This window comes from Chroicocephalus ridibundus, chromosome 10, assembly GCF_963924245.1.
Source record: "Chroicocephalus ridibundus chromosome 10, bChrRid1.1, whole genome shotgun sequence".
Taxonomy (NCBI): Eukaryota; Metazoa; Chordata; class Aves; order Charadriiformes; family Laridae; genus Chroicocephalus; species Chroicocephalus ridibundus.
In genome coordinates, this window is record NC_086293.1 from 21,751,518 (window position 1) to 21,777,029 (window position 25,512).

The 25,512-nt window shown below is 46.7% G+C and overlaps 1 protein-coding gene across 3 annotated transcripts in view; it reads right to left on the minus strand.

The window, feature by feature from the left end:
- Positions 1 to 25,512, minus strand: part of MGLL (monoglyceride lipase) — a 109,732-nt gene that overhangs the window by 28,119 nt on the left and 56,101 nt on the right. For all 3 annotated transcript variants that reach the window (XM_063348297.1, XM_063348300.1, XM_063348298.1), the window contains one exon: positions 16,148 to 16,254. In XM_063348297.1, the coding sequence (XP_063204367.1) occupies positions 16,148 to 16,254 (107 nt within the window). The remainder of the gene's footprint in view (positions 1 to 16,147; positions 16,255 to 25,512) is intronic.

Consider the following 25,512-nt stretch of genomic DNA (forward strand, 5'->3'; position numbering starts at 1 on the left):
TCAAACCCTACCAGACCTGACCGGGACCTGCTTTTCCCAGCAACCACAATTAAGAAAAAAACCCTCCTGATGAGGCAGGTCCGGCAGGGAGCACTCCTGGGTGGGACAACCCTGCCAGAGCCGAGTCCCACGGCTGCCAGTTGGCTCACGGCTGGGTGGTATTTAGATGGTGCAACGGGGAAAGTCACGGGGAAGGCAGCGTGGCAGAAAATAGCTCCACTAATTTCGTCTTGCAGCAAAAGCTGTTGTCCTTTCTTGGTAGAGACTGATTTCAGTGTTACTGTTTCAGCCGCTTTTTAGCACTCGATACCCTTTTCTCTGTAACTCTTCCCCCTGCAACTCTGAAATCCTCACTACGTGTACGTTTACCAAACAAGTCAGGATCAAGCAGGCAGGTTATTGCTTTGTGCGCTCCATCACTCATTCCAAACCGTGGCTGGTTGGCAGTAGACAATGAACACTGGCTGCCAGCTCTGCGCTTGGGTAAACACCAGAGAGGCACAAGCGTTGAGCCCTTGAAGGTTACGGACCTGTACACTGCTCTTGGGCTGCGCGAGCTACTTCGCTATCGGTCAGCAAGGGCGCGTTTCGCAGCTCAGAGAAAGTCCTCCTCACAAACCTGGGCAGGATAGGTGCAAGGCGGATGAAAAGGCAGGGGACTGTCATCAAAATAACGGGTCCTACCAGGCAGTCTGGGTTCAGGGCAGCCCCCGGCCTCCTCTCCCTCCCCCAGCCGAGCATGAACTTGGCACCACTGCGGGGCCGGCCGCTTAGCTCCTCAGCCTTAGCCAAACCGCCAGGGGCTCCCGGCACGCTTTGTCTTTGACAAATTCAGAACCAGAAAATCAGCGCAGCGTGGAGAACGCCAATTTTAAGGCATCAGGGTCAAGAGCGTTAGTCTTTGTACGATCTACAATTCAGCATTTTTTTCTTTAAAACTATTTTCGAAGCTAAACAAGGATTCTCAAATTGGAGAGTGCTGCCAAGCCCTGAATAAATCCCAGCATTAGAGATGCTGTGGGTATTACAGCTTTCCCCACGAACTGAATCTGCAGACGGTCTCTTCAGTGAAATTAACCCCCGAGTGCCAGAGGACAGGCTCTGCGGCGTTAGTTTTAACGCTGTAGGAAATCTCACCTTGTGGTTAAATCAGCTTATTCCGACTGATGGGGCAATACTGACAGAGGGTGGAGTAAAGCACAGGCTTAGCTGGTACAGAATAACTTTTCCGCATGGTTTGTGAAGTGGTCAAGTTTCCAGGTGCAATCCTGAATGCAAATTCAGTCCAAGGACATGCAGCCCCCAAACTACTCAACCAGCATGTAATTATCTGACATGCGATTGTTTGTTTTCCACCCACAACCCCATTCCTTAGCAGTTCCGCAAGCAAATCCTTAGCATTTGGACATAAGAAAACACTATATGGTTGCAATTTAACCTTTGTTATTTTTATGCCTCGTGCCTTTTAATATTGGTGAGATATTTTATTCTAAGCTGCTCTCTTCACTGGCTGAATCTTCCTCTCAGCCTGCGAAGAGCCATTCACAGTAACAGTTTTGCATTCTTGGAGCTCAGGGCTGTTCGTCTGCAAGCTCTCTGGAAGTGGGCTGGTGGCACGTTCGCGTTTTGCCATGAGTAAACTGAGATGTGGTGAGGTGAAGTGTTTTTCCTGAGATCCACGAGGAACCTGTGGCAGAGCTGAGTGGGGGCTTCCAAACACCTTCTCGCACAGTCTACTACTGCCACGCGTAACGAGCCGCATCCTGATCTGAATCATACAGGGTTGATCCTGTGAGTAATGGGAAGGGCTACCTGCAAGAGAGATCCGTGGCTACTAGAACTGCTGGTCTACTGAAATATAACGGACCACAGGCCAGACCTAAAGCTATGTGAAATCCAGGGAAGTCTTCAGAATACCGAGCAAAAAAGCTTTTCTAGTTCAGGTCACTAAAATTTGGCCACAGCTGGCACAGACCAAGTTACGCTATCACCTGAGGGCTGGCTGTTGCTTACAGAAATGGGTTGACGAGTTCTCATTCTATGTCTTGGTGCATCACGAGACCGAACCACCTCCGCTGCGACCAGCTCCCTGACAGCCAGACTGCACAGAAAGCTTCAGAGTGGGCTCCACACACCTTCAGATAAGAATTCTTCCAGCCGGCCACAGGTTTTGTGGCATCTTTTGCAATCCTCATTTTGGTTTTATAAAGAAGAAAGATGCTCAAGGCTGGAAGGAATGTTACTGTGACGCTGGAAAATCTCCTCTGGGTTGGAGAGTGAACCAGAGGCTAACCAGATGTTCTGCTTTACTAACGGACTCGGAAACGAAGAGGATCACACTGCCAGAGGTTTTCAATTATGAAGATTAATTTGTTTAAGATTCTAAAATCATTTTCCCAAATTACCAACCGTGATCCTCACAGTTCCCTGTACGCTCCTTTATCAGCTAAACTGATCGTTTCTTCTCTAAAGCAACAGCCCAAGACATGTTAGCTTCTTTCTAAAATAGGAAAAACAACCTTAAAACCCATGAGTCAAATCCTGGCCCCGCCAAAGTTAGTGACATTTAGCGACCACCTTCAGAGGGTGCAAGCGTGTATGCTGTGTGTGGAGACGTGGAGCTCAAGCAATTAAGAAATAAAGCCCCAAACTGCTAAGAATTACGTTATAAACATGGCTTTAAATTAAAGGCGTTCTGGAATTAAAGAGAAGCTGCAGTGCTGAGCTGGAAGCACACGCTGGCACCATCCCTGAAGGGGCAAGAGGCGAAGCTGAGGGTGTCTGGCACATACGGGATGTGCCGGATGCCTGACGGGGGAAGGAGAGGCAGAACCAGGAATGGTCCAAGGGCTTCGTGGTACATAAGGGAGAGACGTCAGTTAATGTTAACGCTCTGCCAGGCTCCGCAGACAACGTGCGAGACCAAAAGAGAAACGCTCTTAACTAGCACACTGTGGGTAACTACTAGAGGGAGAAGAGAAAAACATTGGCACTGAAACATACAGCCCTAAAGTGGTCAAAACAACACGGGGACAAAAAGTGAGAAGTTTCTAAGAATCAGAGGAGCAAGAGCCTGGAACGGCATGCTCAGCGGGAACAGCGTTTGCTGGCAACCAAACGTGCTTAAAAACATTTGTGAAAAAGACTCGGGGATGGTATTTGCAGGAACAAAAGACCAGATAACCCAGGGAGTGTCTTCCTGTCTGCGCTCCTAATAAGTATGTTTTAATAAACAAAGAAATGTCCTGTTTCGCATTCGGAATGAATGTGCAATAGGAGGAACAGGATTAACTGAAAACACCAAAAATGGTAACCAAATATGTTTCCCTGCAACACCCTGACCGATTAAAAAGGGCAGAATCTGAATATGAGAATCAAAAAAGGATGAATTTTCCCCTCGTCCATTGTCTACTTTGCTTCTGTGGCTTGTTGCTGCAATATTCAATGTCGTGTTTGCAGTCACTGCTAGAGAATGTTTTGGTTTTTTAAAAGGTCTCTGCAGCTTTTTTGAGATGAAGGATGTCCATTAGTTTGACGACTTGTGAAACAGTCCCTTAAAAGGGCTCATGGTCTGTCACAAATCGAGCTACACCCCGGAAAACCAACAGGGCTGGTCCTTTATGGAGGAAATCCCCCAATTTGAATCAGGCACATCAGCTCTACAGCAACACGCCACGCTTTATGAATGAGCAAATAAACAACCAAGCAACGAACGGGAAAACTACAAAGTGCAAAAAGCAGTATATGGGTGGCTCCTGCGCCTTTATTTTGGCAAGGCAATGTCAGCTCCAACACTCAACCCGGCCTAAGAGGGACGCCCACCGAAGACTGCGAAGCTGTGGGGGGCTGACACCTCACTGGGAAGGAACCTGTTGCTGGTTCAGAGCCTGTGGCAGCTCACGGCATTTTACAATGCACTGACAAACACGGTGCGCTAGGTTTGCCTGGGGCAGGCCCGGGGAATCTGTTAATAGCAGCGTTTGGTGAAAAACGGGCTGAGGCTGCCAGTTCTGCTGAAAGCACGCAAGTGCACGGACCTTAAGCGAGCCCTCCCATGACTTCAGACCCCTACTTATGTGGTAAGGAAACTCAGTTCTCCCATTTGAAGTTTTGAAAAGTTTTGCTTGCTTTAGCGGATAATTCCCCTGACACCGCAGCTGCTCAGTTCAGCAAGAGCAATTTTATTCAGTGGTTTCCAATGCAGGTAGGGCGCAAAGTGCATTAAAAATGAAGATGAAATGGCAGGTTTAGGCCATTTGTTGGCTGGTTATACCTTTTACTTCTCTTTGCAAAGCTGCCTGTCCTTTGCCTTTGTTCGGTGCAAATAAGAGCTCTCTTTGAAACCACACTCCTTAGGAAGGCCGTTCCTCCAGGTTAGTCCTGAACTAGACACTAACTGAGATGGACTGTGCTCCTTTGGCTCCCGTTATCTATCTGAAAAGGTATTGATGGAAACCAGACCATGTCTTAATCCAACAGGAGTTATGTGCACAAAATGTATTTTCTTCTGTACTTTTCAAACGGTGCTCAGTAAATTGGAACAGTCATTTGTAACTCAATAGGATGACAAACTCCACACCTGTATGAAGATACATTTATAGGAATTATCGGTAATTAGCTTCTGAAACAACCTCCTCCAAATTAGACACATCTGACAAATAAACAATAGGAAAGCTAGTCACATTAATGAAATGCTGTTGCTATGGAAAAACTGTCCCCGTAAAGGTGAAAGTTAAACACGCTTCCTTTTTCTCACTGTGAAAAGACATCAAAAAGCATCTCCCTGAAGATGAAACGGTTTCTAATTGTAGATACCATTAAAGTCTGCTTTTAAGAGGGTCATTTCTCCACCCATTTCAAAACCCCCTGTGCTTTAATTTTGGAAGCAACATCCCAAGTGCTAGCAGCTAGGATGTTCTTTAGTTCATAAAGAATAATTGAGGCTGGAAGGGACATACGGAGATTATCTAGTTCTAGCCCCTACTCAAAGTGATTCCCATTCAATCAGGTTGTTCAGGGCCTTGTTGAGCTTTAAATATCTCCACGACTAAAGATTTCCCTGTCTCTCTGGGTCCTGCTCCAGCTTTTGACTGCCCTCATGGTGAAAACTTTCCCATGTATCTAACTGGGATTTCTCATGCTGTGACTTGTGTCGGTTCCCTCTCATCCCATCACCGTGCGCCTCCAAGAAGAGTCGGGCTGTGCTGTCTCGACACGCTCCCACTACGGACTTGTAGACAGCAATCAGATCCCCTCTTAGCCTTCTCTTCTAAGGCTAAATAAACCCAGTTTTATCAGCCTCTCCTCGTACATCTTGTTCTCCAGTACCCTAATTGTTTTGACAGCCCTCCTCTGGCCTTGATCCAGTATGTCAATGTTTTCCTTTTACTGGGGAGCAAATTGGACCCAGTGCTTCAGATGTGGTCTCAAAAATGCTGAATGGGAGAGAATAATCGCTTCTCTTGAATTGCTGGCTATAATCTTTCCAATACAGCTCAGTATGTGGTGGCCGCCTCCACCACGAGGTCACACTGTTGACCCATGTTCAACTTGTCTGCAAGGACCCCCAAGTCCTTTTCTGCAAAGCTGCTTTCTATTCATTCAGCGCCCCCCCTTTAATGTGGAATGGGGTTACTCCACCCCAGATGCAGAACTTCACAAGCGCCTTTGTTAAAACTTCCTGAGGTGCCTGCCAGTCCATCTCTGCAGCCTGTCAAGGTCGCTGGGAGTAGCAGCCTTGCAGCATATGCTCGCTTTCCACACTTTGGTACCCCTGTAGACTTGCTGAAAGTACTCTGCATCCCGTCATCCATGCCATTAATGAAAAAGGTCCACTGATAGTATATGCAACATCTACTTATTAACTTCCCCATTAAAGAATACAGATTCCTCTGACACATCTTGAGGCCAAAGCCCTTGCTGACATGAGCTAATGTCCTGTCATGGATGTCAGTGAAGGAAATGAACCCTGGAACAAAGTTTGAAGCAAGTTTGATGTCTGTCCAATAGCCCCAGATAACAGACATAGCTAGCAACATGAAACGATCTGTTCTCTCAGCCTTAGCTCTTTAATAACAATCTGGTCCTTGTCCTTCTACCCTCAACCATCTTGCATGCAGACCTACTCCCACAGCTAGCAAAGCTGGTTATGGGAGAGCAAGTAAGCTGTTGAAAACATCACGCGAGGTTGCCAACTCCCCTTCGCTACTAGGAAACGCAGTTACAAGTTACACGCCTGAACCTGCTTTCTGACACGGTGACGGACTTATCCTGGATTTATCTGAGCAGCTGTGAAAGCAGAATTTCACCCTTGATGTGGGGATTGATTTATATGTTTAAAGAATGAGTACAGATGACAATTGCACAGATCTTTGAGACAATAAAACAACAGGTTGTAAAACAAAATGAACTCAGTTCAGTCAAGGCTATTTCCTCTTTAGTTTCCCCGAGTCACCAAAGTGAACCCTTTGTCCAAATAAAGGATGTTTTACTCCTGATTACCAGGACCACTCGTCCAAAATTCCTATCACTTAGTCACAACATTATTGGCACCCGACAGAAATGTAGTGGCCCGCTCCTCTTTATCACAGAGGGCATCTCTCATCTGAGAGGCAGAGTCACGGAAGGGAAGCCAGAAGAAGGACTCAGCCCTCATGGGGAGAAGGAAGCCTTTTAAGTTCCCCGAATGAGTGACATGTCTCTCCTCCGCCGTGCCGCCTGTCCGCTAACAGTTAACAGTGACAGGTTGAGGAACAGGGTCTGGAAGGTGGCCAGTGCCCACAGCTCCACGCTCGGAGTCGTTGTGCTCAAAAGGGAGCACTCTGTTCTTTCTGTGGCTGTGTCCCCTCTCACTGCGGGCCCTTGTTACAGCCTCACGCCTCCTTGTGTGAAGGCCAACAGCGGGGCTTTGTTCAAGAAGCAGCTGCTGAGAAGATGTACTATCTCATGGAATGACCCACTGACATTTCTCCCTCTGCTCATTAGTAAGCAGGGAATAATTAGGAGAACTAGGGCAGACTGCACGGCCCGCTTCTTCCAGAGTAAAAAGCCAGCTCCTCAGACCCCAGTGTGCCCCAAAAGGGATTCCCTCATGAAGTGGGCTTGCAGCAAAGCCAGAGGAGCTGCCTCTGTAGCACCTTCTTCTCATCACCTGAGGCAGCGAGGAAAGAGAACGGCTCGTGCCAGAAGGTGGATGGGGCAAGGCTGGAGTCAAGGGTGTCCCAGCTCTGCTTCACTCGGAGCTCAGACCCACACCTCTGCTGCATCAAGAGCAAGCCCAGGTCCCGAGCCAAAGATCCTGTTCGGCCGGATGATATGTTGTTGTTTATTCAACGATCTATTGTTACAGGGTGGATCTACAGCAGTGGGGAAATGGCTGAGCGGTTGGAAGGAGCACAGTAAGTGCTCCAGAGTAACTGAGGAAACCATAACCATTCTTTTGCAATCTTTACTGCAGTCCAACACGATCACCTAGCACTGTCCACACGTAGGGGCAGTGATGAAGGAGCATCTGCATTGCCTTCCTCCCCATCCAAAAAACGCCTGCATCCAGCTCTGGGTCATAGCACGGAACTTATCTGCCTGTCTTATAACACTGGTTATACCACAATTAAATATGACTTAAAAAAAATAAAATTGGTCAGATAAATAGATTGCTTTGAGCGTCCCAGGTTTGATTTGATATGTTTTCATAGCACACATTAGCTGACACTACATGTCTGATGTCAGGTGCTCTTGCTCCTATGGGTCTGAGCTAAAGGTGTATCCAGTCCTCACAGTTTCTGAACCCCTTCGCCTAAAAGATAAGCGCAGGACCACGTTTTCCCCACTTTTGCATCAGCATGGCTCCAGTATTACTCTTGGGAAGTCCCTGAAACAAAGAAAGACTCGTCCCCTGAGTGGAGGGGAAACACCTCTGCGTATCCCCTGCCCCTTTCCTAACCCAAATGTTTTAAGGAAAACACTCCACTGCGGCTTCTGTGCGCTCTGTCAGATACGTCAGCTGCGTGCAGCCTCACCGCCTCTTCTAGTGTGCCGTGGTCTGGCTGCTTCCTGCCTCGACAGCGTTGTTTCATCTGCCGTCACACGGCAAACAAAATAAAAGCCACACTTGCATTTCCAAGTCCCAGCTTGTGGCTTACTCTAGAGCACGAGACACTGGAGGTTATTTGCTTTCATGATTCACCTGGTGTCTTCTTGCTGGTGTGTAGTTCTCTCTTCAAACGGAGACACTGCTCACTACCCTGAAAGTCAGGCAGGGATTCGGGGCTGTGTGATCCCAGTGGGGATGAAGGGCGAGCGCCGAAGCGGCAGAATCACTGCTGAGATGACTTCACCAGAGCAAGACTGGGCTGCAGAGGTCTGTAACGAGCTGCTCAAAAACAACAATCATAGTGTCCACACCTCCATTTAATAAAGCCCATCTCCAAGTACTTAAAATTGCCTGTTGTGCCCCAGGATGCTCCCCTTGGGCTACACTGTGTTCCTATACAATTAGAGGCCCATTTCCGCATCACTGTGTTATAGGAGGTGTATCCAGACCACTTTTTCTGACACGAGACGTGGCCCCTCTGGGAGGTCTTGTCCAATGCAGGGGGAAAGATGCATCTTTTAGCAGTATGAATAATTTTTCCTGTAACTTCAAAAAGGCTCAAACGGAATGACCTGTCTTCCCGAGCAAGCTGTGACTGCTGCCCTGAGATCCCATGCTACAAGACCAGCCGTCACTCCAGGAAGGCTGGAGGTGAGAAGCGACTGGTTTCACTTTGGCTGGAGCTCATCAGCGGCGGAGAGGCTGGTCTCCCAGTTCACCTCGAGTTAATTTTGCTTTTTGGTCTTCAAGTTCAGAATTCACGTCTGTGTTGGGAGAAGGGCACACTGCAGCCCCACTTTATGTGAGAATCCCCACAATCGATCCAGGAGTTAGCAAAGGGTGGCAGAAGGAAGTTTACTCAGTAGCTATTTGTTTTATAGGAGGACTTTGCTCCAGGTTCTCAGAGTTTTCTCACCGCCTAAGGAATTACAGGGAGTACTGGCAGTATCTGAACTCTCACCCTGCAGTTACACTCTGTGGTTTCACCTCCTGCGTGCCCCACACATGCTAAGCATTCCTCACCGCTGCCCTGGAAGGCAGATAAGCCTGGCTGCTACCTTCATTCAACATCTGGAGAAGGAAAGGCTCGGGAGAGCAAGGCTGGCTTGGGACCGTACTGAATACGGAGTCAAAACAGGGATAAAAAATCACTGGCAGCACTCTGCCAGCCAGGCCAAAGAGCCATCTCCTCCGGGATCCTCCTGCTAAGAGGAACCTATGGAGGGCGATCAAAAGAGAGAGCGTGAGAGGTGGGGCAGACCAGCATGGCTCTTCTCTGGTCTGTCCCTTCGGTTTCCCTCTCCACCCACGCGCCATGCAGCCGACATCACTGCCCGCTTTTGACGTCGCGGCCACCTTTACGACTCAGTCTTCCCCCGGGTTAAAAGGGGAGAACGGATGAATTCCAGACAGGGCTCACAGGTCCATATGACACTTGACATGGACCAAGGGTCAAAGAATCGTTTAAGTGTTCCTTTATATTCCCATTGGTTTTGCTCTGTCATGAGCTTTCAATTTAGCAGTTTTCAGAGCTGTACGCGCAAAGATTTACGTCCATACACTTGTATCGTGGTGGGACAGATTAATCACCTCTCTCTCTGCTCCAAATGAATTATCATAAAAGACTGAAAGACAGACAAGCTGAGATAATTTGAAGAACAAAAGGGCTAATTTCCCCATAGGGAATGTACTTGCAGAGTTTAATCTGAAGCTCCGAAGAACTTCCTTCTTCTTTGCTTGACAATCCTAATGAACTATCAGCGGCAACTGCCCCCGCAGCAGTCCTCATTTGACAAACATGAATGGGCTAGGAGTCTTCAGATTGGAACCGTTAGTAAAAATATTAAAAGAAAGAGTTTTCTTGACTCTTGAAAAGTGGAGTTTTATGCGGAGGAAGTACACAGGGAGCGAGGGGAACTCGACCTGACAGCTGGCTCTGACTCTCCTCCTGCCCTCGCAGCCACCACTCCCCTCTGTGAACTCTAACGGCGTTTTCCACCGCTGCCCCGACGCCTGTGCGTGGGAAACGCTCTGGTTTTGCAGGAGTGCAGATCCCACTGCCCGCCAGCCTACCCTGTGGCGGGAGCTCTGCCTGCAGCATGCAGTAGGTTCAGGGCCTGTCCTTATGCATGGGGCTGGGCAGCACTATGAACTTCTGCGAGAACAGCTTTCATGACTTCAGAAAAAGCCCGAAAGAGGACGCAGTAATACAGATACACGACTAGTCCTATATTCTATTCCCTAAGCCAAGGACAGCATCTGTCCAAGGACGAGCCCATCCGTGGCGATCCAGCTGCTCAGGGTATGGCTGCTGGTATGGTTCAGGTTGTGCAACTTCACGTGCGAGCAAATCCCAGTTCTGTGTGAGGTTCTTCCTGCTGCGGGGGCATGGATGAGAAGGGGGAGAACAGTCATTTTGCACTCCTGCAAATACTAATGCGTCATAGAATCAGAATCGTCTAGGTTGGAAGGGACCTTTAAGACCACCGAGTCCAACCATCAACCTAACACTGCCAAAGCCACCACTAACCCATGTCCCTCTTCCACAGAATTACATTTTGTTAGGTATTTATACCACTGCCATGAAAATTGTTTTAAAGATATTTATCCTTAAAACTAAATGATCCCAACAAGTAACTGTATTACTTTCAGAATGGTATCTTTACATTCTCAGATAATTCAGATTTAAGGTAATTCTCTCATATTCTAAAGCTTGCCTTTTTTTTTAAATCAGGCCAAACCACAGTCAATCTAATGAAAGATATCTCTTCTAGCTTCAAATCTTCCTTCCTTCCTTCACCTGTGTCCTTATACCAACACAGCCACAGCTACCCGTGGTTATTTCCAGTACTGCATAGAGAAGATTTTATTTCCAGTGGTGTTCGCGTGTTACGCTGAAAGCCAGGGGCCCTTCTCTAGCAAAAAAAAAAAAATAAAAAAAAAAAATGCCCACAACCCATTGTAAGCCTCCTGTCAAAACAATGAGCGCCACTCTTTGCTATGCCTCTGCAGAACAGCAGTCTAACCTTCGCCCGCTCTGGCGAGGTAGAGTCAGTCAGGGGAAGCAGAAAGAGAAGAGGTTGCTACGGGTAAGCGGTCCCACGCCCAGCCTTCCCTAACAGCCACCGGGGAAGGGTTGTGCTGCCCTGCGAGCAAACCAGCTCTGAGTAACGCTTGCCGAGGCTTTCCCGACTCCATCCCTGGAGATGGCCCTGAAGCCTGCCTGATCACATCATCGGGGAGCGCCGCTCTCCCTCGCCCTGGTCTGCCCGAGCTGTTACTTCTCACTGGCAGCGCCACCCTAATTCTTGCTCTTATTAATGCTGACATCCTTCTTAGTCATTTCCCCCCCCTCCCAGTTTTACCATGTTTAGTCCTTTTTAACCTTTCTGTGTAGATCAATCCTTCCCAGCGCTATGAATAAATAAAAGCCTTCTGTTCTCATCAACAAAATGGTCTTTTAACAGTTGCAAGAACAACATAGCAATCACTTGGAAAAAAAACCAAAAAAAACCAAAACCAAAACAGCTAATATTTGATGCATTTAAAAATCTCCGCTCCAGCTATTTTCTGCTGCTTAGAAATAAGTGCTTTGTCAAATAGAGAAAACAGTGAGAAAATTAATGGGGAGCACAAGCAGCAGTAGGTGTCTAAGAGGGACCTGCTAACCCATCAGAAATGCTCACCACACACGAAGCAGCAGCGGGGCTGAAAAAGAAAGCTGAACTTCAGTTAGAAACATCTAAGGAATATGAATAAGCTGATAGAGCGGCAACCTTTCCCTTTGCTTTGATCTGACGTTACACATAACTCGAGAGTGGGGAAATTCAACAGCTTCAAAGAGGGTCAAAGAGCCGGAGGTCTCCACGTACCAGGACAGGTAGAGGTTTTATTCTGTCTGGAGAGAGAGGGACGTCGGAGGGGCTGTCATCAAGCAAATCTAAGGGCTAGGAACTGCTGCCAGGGCTAAGGGCTAAGTATTTCACCTTCCTCATCTTCCCGTAAGACAGCCCCATTACCCGTAAGAAGCACCAGCAAGTCCAGCAAGACCCAAGAGGGTCAGGGCCACTGCTGTTGAAGAGTGTAGGAGAGAAGTAAATGAATTTTTGTGGCCCTTGCATCTTGGAAATGCTTTGTAACTGCTGTTAGTTGACACGTAGTTCTGAAGGTGAAACTGCGGTTGTTCTGGGCTCTGGCCATGTAATGCAACCATAGAGAATAAGATGTCAGCAAATGAGATGTTACAGGAAGAGAGATGAGGATAGCTGGAACATCATGTGCTTTACCAACTGAAAATGCTTGGTGTGAGAAAACAAAGCCACATTCTCTATCCTTTATTCTCATTTTCCTTGGCTCTCAGCTTTACAGATCCCTAAAAATACTGCATTCTAGCTAACGGAGCTGCAATCTGCCTGTGACTGACTGAAAAATTACAATATCACTCCACTTTGATGATTCTCCCACGGGTATTCCTTCTAAGAGGGCTTTCCTAAATTGATTGCCAATAACCTAATATGTTTGCCTGTCTCTTTTTTTCTGTCATCAGAATGTTGCCATAATAAAGGAATAGTAATATAGAAAAGAAATTGAAAAAGTGTTGCCATAATAAAGGAATAGTAGTATAGAAGAGAAATTGAAAAGGTGAGATGTCATTTTAAAATATCTAAAACTTGCAGAAATGTACAGCAAGGTCGTCCCAGGAGCCTTAACTCTGCCTTCACGAAGCTGCACGCCAAGCAAACCCAGAAACCATGGGAAACTGTCACCTGACCATTCAAAGCACCGTGTAAGAGACCACAGAAAAAAATGCTGCGTTAGAAAGAAATACCATTTTCCTCTTTCGTGGGACTGATATACAACAAAGCAGTTTAACAATATTAGATGCAGGGTTAAGAGGTCTTCTGGAATTAAATTTTCACCACCACCGTGGAAAATTTCTAATACATACCTATGAGGTCCAGCAGTCTTGGGATTACTATGAACTACCCAAAAGAGTAAATGACATGCTAAGAGAACTAAACCAGTGACACTTTATACGGGGCAACGCTAAGACACACATTTGGGTGAATACCGTTGCTCTGTGAAGTGCCAGCCGATTTGCTGAAGCCTTGGGTAACAGGGAGCCGTGGTGCAGAGCAGCCTTCGGCAAGATTTACAGCCAGCGCGTAAGCTCCTACAGACTCAGCAATATAAATGGAAATTGTTTTTCCTTCTTTTGACTGAAGGATAGACACAATATAAATCAGTCAAGTCACGCAGACTGCAGCCCTAGTAACTTCCCAACTCATTTGGGAAATCATGCTAGCCACGCCGTGGAACTGCATTAATAATCTCATGGATAATGCGCCTATATTGGGAATTTCATCCATGAGAATACCAGAATCAGAATAAAAGTCCAGGTTGGGAAATCTATGACAAGCTCATAAGACTAAGAGCCACCGTAAGACATGGGGCACAGAAAGCAATTATTTTGCAAACAAACACAACTGAATAATTAATATTACCCAAAGATATCCAAAGGACGGGACAAAAAGCAGGAACACACTGGTGACATGATTTGGAATGGACAAAATGGTGGAGGAAGGCTATAAAATTCCCAGTGTGATCCCAGCAAATTTGGGAATGGAGGTGTTTACGTCCTTCAGCTCTCACTGGTGTCCAGCTCAGGCCACATTCCACCACACAAAGTTTATCCTCACTGCGTACCTCTCTAGGTGCAAAGATTATTTTACAGACCCTAAAATACGTTAATTGTCTTTCTAACTTACAGCGAATCCAGGCTCAGTTAAATTCGCTCTTTGTGCAACACAACTGTGTTTCGATTGTTCTGCTTTTGGGTTCCGCTTTACCCTCTCCCCGTTGCTGATGAAGAAAAAGCAAACTGACTTTACAAAGAGAACTGTAGGTTTGACAGGGAGAATGAAGTTGTTAATTGACCCGAGCAACCAGATTTGTACTAACTGAAGTGAACTAATTAATCCAGCAACATCAGTCTACAGAAAGAAACCATGAAATATTTATGCTTCTCTAGTCAAAAAGATATTCGAGGAAAAAGAGAGCAGGTAACGGCCTCTTTATACAGAACTAAAACTTTGCCTGACAGGAACCTTCACCCCAAAGGCCCTTCGCCATCAATAGAAGAGGCATTCTCTGTATCAAATACACGCAATAAATACAATGTTTTATCATTCCTTCTAGGTTTGTTCCTTCAAATATCGTTATTTTAACTGTACTTCTTAAAACCTTTATCAAGTTTCAAGGGAATGAGGAACTAAGGCACGACATTAAGCATGCACAGTGAGCAACCGCAGTCGCTCGTAGGCCCATGGTGGCTCTGAACAAATTGCTTCTGTGTCCTGGAGTTCAGTAACTTTTTGTATATATTATCTGTGGTCTACTCACGGCAGCTGCAGAGTGGACAGCACGTGGCCTGTTCCATCGCCTTTCTCATGAACTTTACGCCATACAGATAAACAGAGAGGCATGGAGACACTTTCTGCTGGGATCACTGCAGACTCCTGCTAGCCTACGTCCAACTCAGAAGGAAGTATATCGAAATGAATGAATCAACATTTAGAAATACTGTGGGAGAAGGAGACTCATATGGTCAGCAATGATACTTCTGCACCAGTCAAATGTCTCTGTAAAGCCACCCCGAATATGGCATGTGATCAGTTGCCCAGAAAAATCACATGGGATTTATTTATTTTCCTTGCAAGCTGTCCCGAGGGATAGGTATTCCCTTTTTCAGGGCAACTATAGGGTTCATTTTTGCATATCAAATCCAGTGCTGTGATTGAAAGGGAGTCACGAGAGCAAAAGCGAGGGGAAGCCTTGGTCACCTGGATCCCGTAAGGTTTTGCCTTTCCTCTCGCAAACTAAATGGTGCAATGCCTCACATGCTCTAACTCCTCCCACATTCAGGATCTTCAAGCTCAGATTCAGCAGTCCTGTCTTTGAGGAGATGTAGGGGCAGGTCTGAGACTCAGCTTTAGCCAAGTAAAGTGCAGAATACTGCCCAATGAGGTGCAGTATACTTTCCAATGTCAGGGGAGGATCTGCCAGAAGGAGATCAGATTTACACCGAGATTCATCCCATTTCAATACGTCAGCTCAGAATTTGGCCTTGCCGTTTGTCCACTACCATCACTAATCCCACTGATTCATTTTGCTAATATCTAGAGTGACTCTTGCAGGGAGGCAGTGATCTGCAATGATAAAAACAAAGCAAAGACCTCCAAGCACAAGGAATTCATGAAGTTGCAAGAGTCAGGTGCGACTGGAGGCTACCAAAGAACCAGGATAGATGGTTCAAATATGTTATCAGGATGTCCAAGTTCATGTGCTGCGGGAGATGTGGTGATTCCCAGCATACCTACATCACAGAATGGAGCACAGAGCAGAGATCTTCAAGCCAGAAGTGGCTGGGACAGTAAGTCTACACAGCACAGCATGGCCCAGACCCACCGGCTGAGGGCTGAAGTGGCGTTGCTGGGTTATCACAGCCTTGCGTGCACTCAGGCTGCTTTCCCGTCAGAGCTGAGGTGTGTAAGCCAGCTCCGGTGCCTCTACTGGGCTGTGGATGTGGCCAAAGAAAGGTCTGTGATGTCTCCACGCCTGTCCACGTCCCAGGGGTGCAGCTGTCTAGTTGTATCCGTGTGTGAAAGCGGCGCTGTCATTTCAGCCTCCCCTCTGGGATCGTTTAGGACAACGAGCACGGATCCAACAGAAGTGGCTCCTAGTCCCACTTCCGCAGTGGATAATAACTCCTCACCCCCCAAAAGACAGGTGAAAGAGAAATAATCCTTAGACAGAGGTTAAAATAGTGCCAGCAATAATATCAATGACAAGGCTGAGGAAAACTCAAGGAACAGGGATAGCTTTTCACAGACTCAATATGCAGATCTTTACAGAGCAACAGGTGATCCCTTTCTCATTTATGCTGAGGTGTAAATATTTTATTAACTCTTCTCTCACTGCTGAGTAGCGTTAATGGCATTTGCGTCAGTAAAGTCCTGAGCTGCTGTAAATCAAGTACTGTTTTAGGCTACTCACCATGGTCATGGGCAAAAACAAACAAGTTAAGTCCTGTCAGCCTCTGGGCCAATTCATCATAGCGGCCGCAGTGTTCCCCAGCGCCATGAGCGATAAACACGAGGGCCCTAAATGGAGCATTAAGGTATAAATCATTAACTTGGCAATCAACCCACAAAGGCTTCAGAGCTGCAAGTGAAAACAGCATATTCAGTTTAGCGACAGCATTTCAGACATCAGCAAATACAAGGCAAGTACAGAATGGCTGAGGTGGGTTTTAACAGAGAAGAACCGACTGCCACCCTGACCTGCCATTGACCTGGTCTTCCCCAGGCGTTGGCAGGACAGACCGCCTGGAAGTCAGCTGCTCATGGGACAGACACCGCTCTTTCCCATTTGTCTGCCACCATGGGCTGCTGCAAGCTGAAGATGCAGGTGGGCATCAGCATCAGCCCTGGAGGCGGATAACTCCGTCTTGGGCCTGAGGCACCTACGCTGCTCCTACAGTGTAAGTGGTGCCATTGAATTCTTTGGGATTAGTATTTCTCCATGGTTTCAGATGCAAATATTGTCCTTAACTTTGTAATCCGCAACGTTATCTGATGCTACAGAGCACTCTTAAAGATGAAATTTCAGCTAAAGAATAGGTTTCATCAAAGCCCAGAACTTTGGTTGGAGTTTGAAATTTTATCTTTTGACCCAAATTCTGGTGATTTTACGATTCCAGTTTCTGCTCCAAAACAGTTGCTGCACTTTGGTGATTAAAGTGACTCTTACATATGAGTCGCTAGTCCCACGCTCTAGTCCCACAACTAGAGACAGGGATCATAAAAAAAACCCAGTCTAATAGACACTTTGTTTTTAAAGACACACAAATGCTTCTCTTCGAAGATTCCAGTTTTACTTTACTTTTACTGGAATGGAAACAAGTGAGAGTGACGGAAATCGAATGAACCTTCACAGTGTTTTTACTGGGCAAAGTTCGTACAGAATTAGACTAGAACTATAGCAGAAGTAGCAATGAAATTACAGAAGTTTTGCTGAGTTCGACAGGTGACTATTTAAAATCCAGCTTTAGCAACATAAACATAACTTGTTCCTTTAAAAGTACCATCTGTCATTGCAGCATCAGCAACCACAAAACAGTTTGAACGCTACAAGTTTTTCGGTACATTAACAGTGAAATATTAAATGAACTGACAACATAAAATAATGACAGCAGTTTACAGCTAGTGAATTCCTCAACTTTATTTTGACTGAGGTTTTGAATGCATTTTTAGACAGTGTATTCACTGCGATAAACGTCTTTGATCTTAATATATTTAAACTTAAAAAAGATGTTGGATGATGTAGAAACTCCTGCTCTAGCTCTTTTGATTAGCACCTGCTTCAAAGTATTTGCTCATGCTAGACAACTTGAAAGCACATCCATCGAAACCAGAAGGATTTCGCCGAGCACACGGCAAACACAAAAGCGGCAATGCAGAGATGCTCTGGGATCTGCCTAATACTAATTAGCAAGGGTGAGGCTAGGTCATGTAGCATATTTAACTTGCTGTGCCTTACAAGTGTTCTTTAGTATGACTGAAGGTTTCAAAACGATTAGTGTGGAGCAGTCATTTCTTCCTTTGTCATCTTCCCCGATCAATAGATTTGTCAAGTTCCCAATGCGCTTGCCAGGCAGTCTGATGTTCAGAGTGCGGGGTCTATTATTATAGCTCCAAATACTGAAGAAATGGAGAGACTGCTCATTCCACAGCGGAGAATATTAACTTTCTGCAGCAGAGGCATCATGGCTTTACGTGTCCCACCTCTCCCAGACACAGGCAGCCCAGCAGACACACCGCGGCCAGTGCTGGAATAGTGGGTCATTTTTCTATACGTGCCCCTGGAGATTGGAGGCACCATCCAAACGCTTCTGCCTCCACCTACGCGTAACGGTCTGGCATCACAGCCTTGGGCCCGGGTCACCTGAAGAGCCCCCGCATCACAGTCCCCGCGTTTGGGGCTGGCAGATCTGCCAGACATTGCGAAGCGCAGCAGGGGCTGGGGGTGAAGCGAAGCCAGGCTGTGATACCCCCCCCCGGCTCTGGGCTCTGCGGCACGGCAAGCCGTGGCACAGGATGCCGATGTAGAAACTAAGGAAACGTGAGAGAAAATGCCCGTGTACTCATCACCTTGACATCCAACAGGCTCCGCCAGGCCACGTCTCTCTGCTCTGCACCTCCTGTTACCTGGCTCTTGACAGCTTCCCTGCTCAGTCTCATACTAAAACCCTCGGCTGCTCTTCAGGAGGACCGACCCCTATTTCTGCTGACTAGGCACAGAGATTAAGGTGCAACTTGGCTGACTGAAGACAGCCCTTCATTTCTCAGAGAAATATTATTTGAATGCATGCACTGAAATGCATCAAGTGAATGAAAGCTAATGCGAAGCTGGCGAAGAGATCTCTGCCAGGAAATTCTTGCTGTTATTTCATACCCCCCTCCCCCCCCTCCGACAGCAAAGCCCTTAATTTTGCTTTCATTCACACTGATGCAGCACCACGACTTCGCCTGACAGCATCCCGCTACATGCTCAGCCCCCTCATCTTCCGTGAAACCAGGGGGAAAAGAAGCAAACCTCGGTGCTTCCGAGAGGCAAGGTGTTCCTGCAGCCTCTCCTCTCGGCCGGCACGACTACCCGGCGAGGCAGAACCGAGCCTTTGGACACCACGGGGAAGAGACCGGGGTTGTTATTTGTCTGCAAAATACCGAATAAAATTCCTGAGACTGTTTGTGCCTTATGAGCCCTAATGGCAGTAGCTGTCGAGAAAACATAGACACTTCTGAGAGTTTTGTCCTATCAGTAGTCATAAACAAGGAGTAACATTTCCAAATTGTTAGATCAAAACAGAAATAGCTCATTTTGCTTTTCAATAAAAAGCTCTACGGACTGAAAACTAGGTCACTTCTACACAGGTCCTTTGCTCCAGCTTTCAGGTCTAAGCACAGGGGCCATACATTAAACACGACAGCTTGAAAAACCGAAATTAGTATGGTATCATCTGAGCAAGGATTGAAGGATTTGGCTCTTTCACCTAATCTTCCATCTTCCATTACAAAACAAGCTTAGATTTGGCAAATAATACCTGAAGGCACTATAAAAAAAAATACGTGGTTCAACATATTTTCACTAGCAAGCTGGCATGAAAATACGAGTGATTAGATTGACTGACAGCAGTGCTTTACTGTATGTAAACATTTTTGCAGACACCCCTGCTCTCGAATGGCAGCCTGCTCTTTCCTACCGCAATGGCTGGAATAACAGAATATCAGAGGCTGCTTTCAACGGAGTTGAGTTAAAACTAATACAGAAACCCCGCAGGCTTTCAGATGTCGCAGGACCGCAGTGCCTCTGCGCGTGACCCCCGTGGGAGTTTTCGTTTAAACAAGGTTTGCGTCTTGGCCGCGTTATCAAATTGATCCTGGGGAGACATTTCTTCACCCCCAGCTCTTGCCACTGCACTGGTGACATCCTTGGAAACCCTCCCGCCTCAGGTAGAAAACCCTGCGCGCAGCCCGCAAAGCCTTCTGGTGGAGACTGACCCGTGCCTGAACCCGTGCTAACTCCAGTCTCTCTAACCGCAGGCGGGGAAACCTCACGTATCTTTGGATGCTTCAGCTGGCTTTGGCTGGTGGAACTGTAATTGTCGAACGTCTCGAAATAGCGTTGCTTTGGCATCTGCTCAAGAAAGCACCTAACCACACAGCAGCCCCATTTCCCCACGCTCGGCAGGTGTGTCTCCACACAAAGCCAAGGTGGGAGCTGAGCCACCACGTGCTCGCTTCTCACCTAACTAGTGCAACAGCAATTGCGGCTGTTGAAGGAAACCAGTTTATTGACTGCTGTTTGCAAAAGCAACAGACAGTTTTCACAGATCCCTGCCCTTCCCGTAGCCTTCTCCGCCTCCTCCTCCCTCCCCACTGCAGGTTTCTGCCTCCTGGTGCTGCACAGCTTGGCCAACAGATGCCAATGTAATAAGTAACTACTTATTACAACAAGAGGGCAGGACGGCACTTGTCTTTACTGTTCAAATCATCTACAGGCTGTGTTTACTTATCTCCCATGAGGAGAGGATGCTACGTACCCGTGACCAGTCCCTGCTCCCACATCTCCACTGTGCCGGCCACCCCCGACGGGTATCAGCCCATCCCGTGCTGCGGTTGCAGCTTGCCACGTGAGCCGGACGCTGCGATGCCGCACGTGCGGTTGGTGGAAGGCACAGGCAAACATCCTCTCCCGAATCAGGCAGGTTGGGAGTGGCAGAGGCCAGGCTGCAATGCAAAGCCGGGGTGTACAAACCCACAGGAACACGTCGCCTCTCTGTCCTGCCTCCCGGGGAGCTCACCAGCTGATCCGAGTTCAGCTGTTGGCAACCCTTCCGTATTTCCCTCTGCAACTTCACAGCCTCCGGCATCTCACTTCTTGGGTGGCTTTGCAGGGCAGGAATTCAGCTTCAGGTGCAAGAGCAGAACCAGTTTTAGAGGTTCTCCCCTTCTTTATTGCCGGGCGCATGTTGCCACCTCTGCCGTGCCAGTGCACTCGTTCAGAGATGCCATTCCGCGATCAATTGCAGGAGAAGACTTGCAGGGAAAATAAACTGTAGCGCCAGCCTTACACAAATGAGCAAGAGCCCTCTTAAACCAGGGCTCTCTAATGAGAGCTCATTAGAAGAAAACACTCAGAAAGCTGCTGTGCTATGAAATCTGGCAGGCCAGATGCACAACTCGGGACTTGGGTCCTGCTGGGCATAAGGCCCATGTTCTTGCCTTATTTTCAACAAAAATCATGTTGAAATTGAACTAGATGAGGAAGGTTGTGAGCAGGATGGTATGATTTTAACATCTGGTGTCCTCTGGGGACAGAGGCACTTCTACGGGACCCCGTGCACGCTCTTTTATTGCCAGAAAATAACCCAAAACGCTGGGACTAGACCAAAGAATTGAAGACAAGCTTCCTATGACTGCATATATGAAAAATGCAATTTTTTTCTACTCCATTCAAAAGCATCCCTCTTCAGAACAATATTTAAGTACTTGCTTAACCTCAGGAAACTTTCTTCACCTCGTGAAAGTCAGTAGGACTTACAAAGTACAAGATAAAATTTAAAAAAGGATTTAAAAAAGCTGTCCTGAATAAGGACTGATTTAATCACATGTGGACGCGATTTCCTGAATCAAGCCCTTGCAACTCAAGCTAATACCACGTTATTCTGTGTAAGGCAACTAGACTTTTCATTTGGAATTATGTATGTTGTTACCGGAACCAGATCAGCTCTAACCAAGAACATCTGACTTGAGAAGTTTTGAATGCTTGACACTAAATTCCTAAAGTAATTTTAAAAAGCTAACGGAGAGGGAAGCTCTGAGTTAGCCACGCTGCCAGAAAAATGACTGGCTTACTGAAATTAAGTATCACATTTTGTGGTGTTGTTTGAGCCGATTTATTGGTTCCTCTGTAGCTGGCATCAGCCTAAGCCTTAGAACCACAGTGGACAATTAACCTTTATTTATCAAAAACATTTCACTGGTGGCATTTTTGGACAAGCAACTGGATAGCTGCTCGCAGACCTTTTTAGCTTGTTAAAAATGTAATGTCATTTATGTATATTTCGCTTTCAAAGTATATTATAATGGAAAATCAGTTAAAGGTATGCATTCTTGTGTTAGCTGCTTAGTGGTCCTCGCTGATTATGAAGATTAGTTATCTTTCACATAATAAGATTATGCATTAAGCAGCTTGTAACTTTGTCAAGCTTTAACTGTCATTCCAGGTTTCTACCCTTGGTATTTGGTTAAAGATTATTTTTTTTAATTTCCAGCTAATCTTTTCCAAGAACATGTGATGAAGAATGAATTGTTTTGTTCACTGTAACAGACATTGGTGACCTTTTCTCTGGAGGCCTCTCAAGCCTCTTGCTTTGGGTGTAAGACCTGAAGTTCGGAAGAGGGATGTCTCTCTATCTGCTTTTTGAGTCAGCTTTTGCACTTTTTTTTTTTTTTTCCTGAGGTGATTTGTGTCCTGAAGCAACCCTGACAAAACTTGGGCCGTGGGAAGGGATTACAAATAGTTACAGCAATCTCTCTCATGTTGTGTGTGCTTGTGACCTACACACTTGGCCGAGAGTTCAGCCTGGTGACGCTGGTTAGACAGGAAAATTGATGGTGGAGTCAGGTGTGTCCCTTCGTGCCATCCTCCCGTCTCCAGGAAACATGCAGAGTTAAGTCCCTCTGAAGACACAAGAGGCAATGACTTTGCTCCCAATTCCAAGACACGTTTCAAGGAGGCATTACGCCCAAGAGCTTTGCTTGCTCTCTTGCTCAGTTTTTTTGAGAAATGCATCCTTGGCCTCTGCCCTACTGGCCCATATATGCTCAGCTTTGCCATGTAGGTCCATAATCTGGGTAGTCACCCCCTTTTTTCAGCCATCATTGGAGTTGAATAATGATACGTTAAACTAGCAGCTCTACTGCTGCTTTTCCCAACTCAGAGGAAAGACCAAGTCAGAACAGCAATAGCCCGGAGCCGAGTCTCTATCAACCGTCTCTCAATATCTCAGACAGCATAGCATTAGCGTGGATATCTCACAGAGCTCCAAATCTGCAGGAATTCACCTCTTCCAGATAGACTGAGGTAAGCGGTAGTTCAAGACTGTAGTAGCTTAACCTGTGAAAAACCTTCGAGCACCACAGAATGCGTCAAAGGACCACGCGCTATGCTCACACTACATAACTTCTACTTGATTTTACAGGGCTTGTGGGGTTTTAGGATTCTGCACATTTGTGTTTGATGTGGTTTGGTCTGGTCTAGTAGAATCAGTAGCTTCATTCCTGTCCGGACCCTAAAGTGCCAATTACAAAACAAACCCCTCCAGCAAATTCTGCTTCCTACATTTTACTCAAGCTTGGAAGTTCCCGTTCAAGCCTGCCCAAAGGGGCTGCTGTTAGTTTGGGCAGCATCTGATTGTCTAACACGACAGAGACTTAGGGCTCAGTCTTAGAATCTGCGCTTGCCTCCATGAGTAGCTCTCTTGCAACCTATCTGCGAAACTGGTCTCATCATACATCTCAAAATCACAGCAAACCCTCACGCATAGAGTTAGGAGGACATTTGAGAACTGCCATGACCTCCAGGAGGAGTAACATGGGCAGGTTATTCAACAACACTGGAAAGTGTAGACACCATAAATCAACGGAGCAGAGACAGAACTGGGTAGTACCGATATATTTCAAAACGAAAAGTTCAACAGGATCTAGCTAAAGCCAGCACAAAACAATGTGGAGAAACAGCTTACACTGATTTATTGTCGTTCTTTGAAAAGCAAGTCCTCACCAAGAATAACTCATGCGTGGTCTAATACAGGGAAAAGAGAGGAAGGAAACTTCAGGTGGGGGTGGGAGGGAAGGAATTCTTGGAACCTGGCAACTGCATAGCTCTGGACAAACCTCTGCAAAGTTAACATTTGAGACCAGCTGCATTTTGTTTCAAGGAAGCTTTGAAGTAGCATTTTAGGGGACACGAGGCTGAGATCCGAGGTGAAATGTGCGGTGTGTAGCTTAAAAATCCAAGGCCCGGATCTTCCCACCCCTTTTCTTGGCTAAAACTGAAGAGAAGGATTCTAGGGCTACACGGAGTGCCTCGGGGAGACACTCCTCCACTTTGATATCAGAGATGGGATTTTCCTCAGCAGAACTGACTGCCGGACGTGCCTCTCCGAATCTGCAAGGCAGAGAAGCCTCTGGAGACACTGGTGGCTCGGAGCTGCGCTCTCCTCTTGCTGCAGCCCCTCTACAGGGCACAGGAACCCCTGCAAGAAGAATTATGGCTTCTGTTTCCAAAGAGGCAAGGTGTAGGCATTGCTCACACACAGAGGACTGAGGGAGGGATGACTCGGGGGCAGCCCGGGCAGAACTGCCCCTGGACCTGGCTGGGAGTAAGGCTGGAATCAGACATCCCGGTTCTGTACTTTGCTCTGCTTCAGCCCTTCCTCGGTACGAGGGCTACCAGAGAGATAACATGGAGGTCATGGCTCTCAAGGGGAGCTACAAGGCTGAATGCACAAAACAGTCAGCGTCTTTCTAAGGGAACTGTGCAAAGCATTATTTAAATAGAAGACATCAGCTGCAAAATGCAAGTGGATCTGAAATCACACCCAAAATTTTTAGATTAGCCTTAAGGTGTGGGGGAAGAAAATTCAAAGAAGCAAAAGAGTTTCTGGCATAGATCCCCTTGGAAATCAGGAAAAATAAGATACTTCTTGTTAATTTTATTAAAAATTAATTTTCACTTGGAAGCAAAGCCACCGCAGATGGAAGATGGCTACAAAACCGTGATTCTCAACGGAGAACCAACAAAAAGGGAGTAAGAACGGGTTTCGCAGACCTCCCCCTCCTCTTTCACGGACTGGCACTGAACCTCTAATGATTTCCAAAGGGACAGAAATTACCGTTTAGCCAGTCGTGTAGCAGTTTCTCCTCGAAATCAAAATGCAGGCACTGCCTGGTGAGCCAAAGCCTTGGAAAAAGAAAAGCCTGTGCAATTAGACGGACTGTCCTTTCAAAGCAGGAGAAAGCCGCAATTAAAGGGCCAGAAGCTTTCTTCTGCACGGTCGCTACGGCCGAAACTCAGCGCTGCTCACTAGTTCAGGACTAAACCTGTTCACTGAACAAAGAAGGGTTTGGTTTTTTTTATATAAAAGGATCTCTCTGTCTCAAAGTAGCTGTGCAAAAACGGTTCCTTCCTACTGAGTTCGCTTGCAGCCTCGGGATGCTCGGAGCACTGGTACCTGTTCCAGGGACAAGTCACTACTTACTGCTGCCATGAGCCCATAGCTTGACAAACCCAACTCAACCCTAAAAGGCCAAGCAGGCTTCCTAGAATGGAACAAGGTGTGCTTTGTGTTTCAAGCCATGCAAGAACGCTCCCTACAAGGCACCCCAGCCCCGTTTTGACCATTTCATCTCACCTTTCTGCATAGCACAGAAGATGGAGTTAGACAGCAGTATCCCTGTACCGAGGTGAGGAGCCTCTGTAGATTTCAAAGGATGGAAATTACTTTACTTAGTAAAGCCATCCCTCTGGTTAGGTCCACACAAGTACTTGGTGACTTTTAAGTCCTTTGTAACATGTTTGCTTGCTGGGGTATTTTCAAATATTTGCTAGGAATTGCTTACAGTTTGAGAGAAATCATGAAGTGGTGCAGAGGACGCTACATCTGAATGTTAAGCAGTGTTTCCTAAAGTCCTCTAAGACAAGTCCGCAGACTTTTTCTGACTTCACTTTCTTCACAAGGTATTTTTCATGCAGGAGCTGGACATCAGTAGTGGTCAGAACCTGGGCTCACC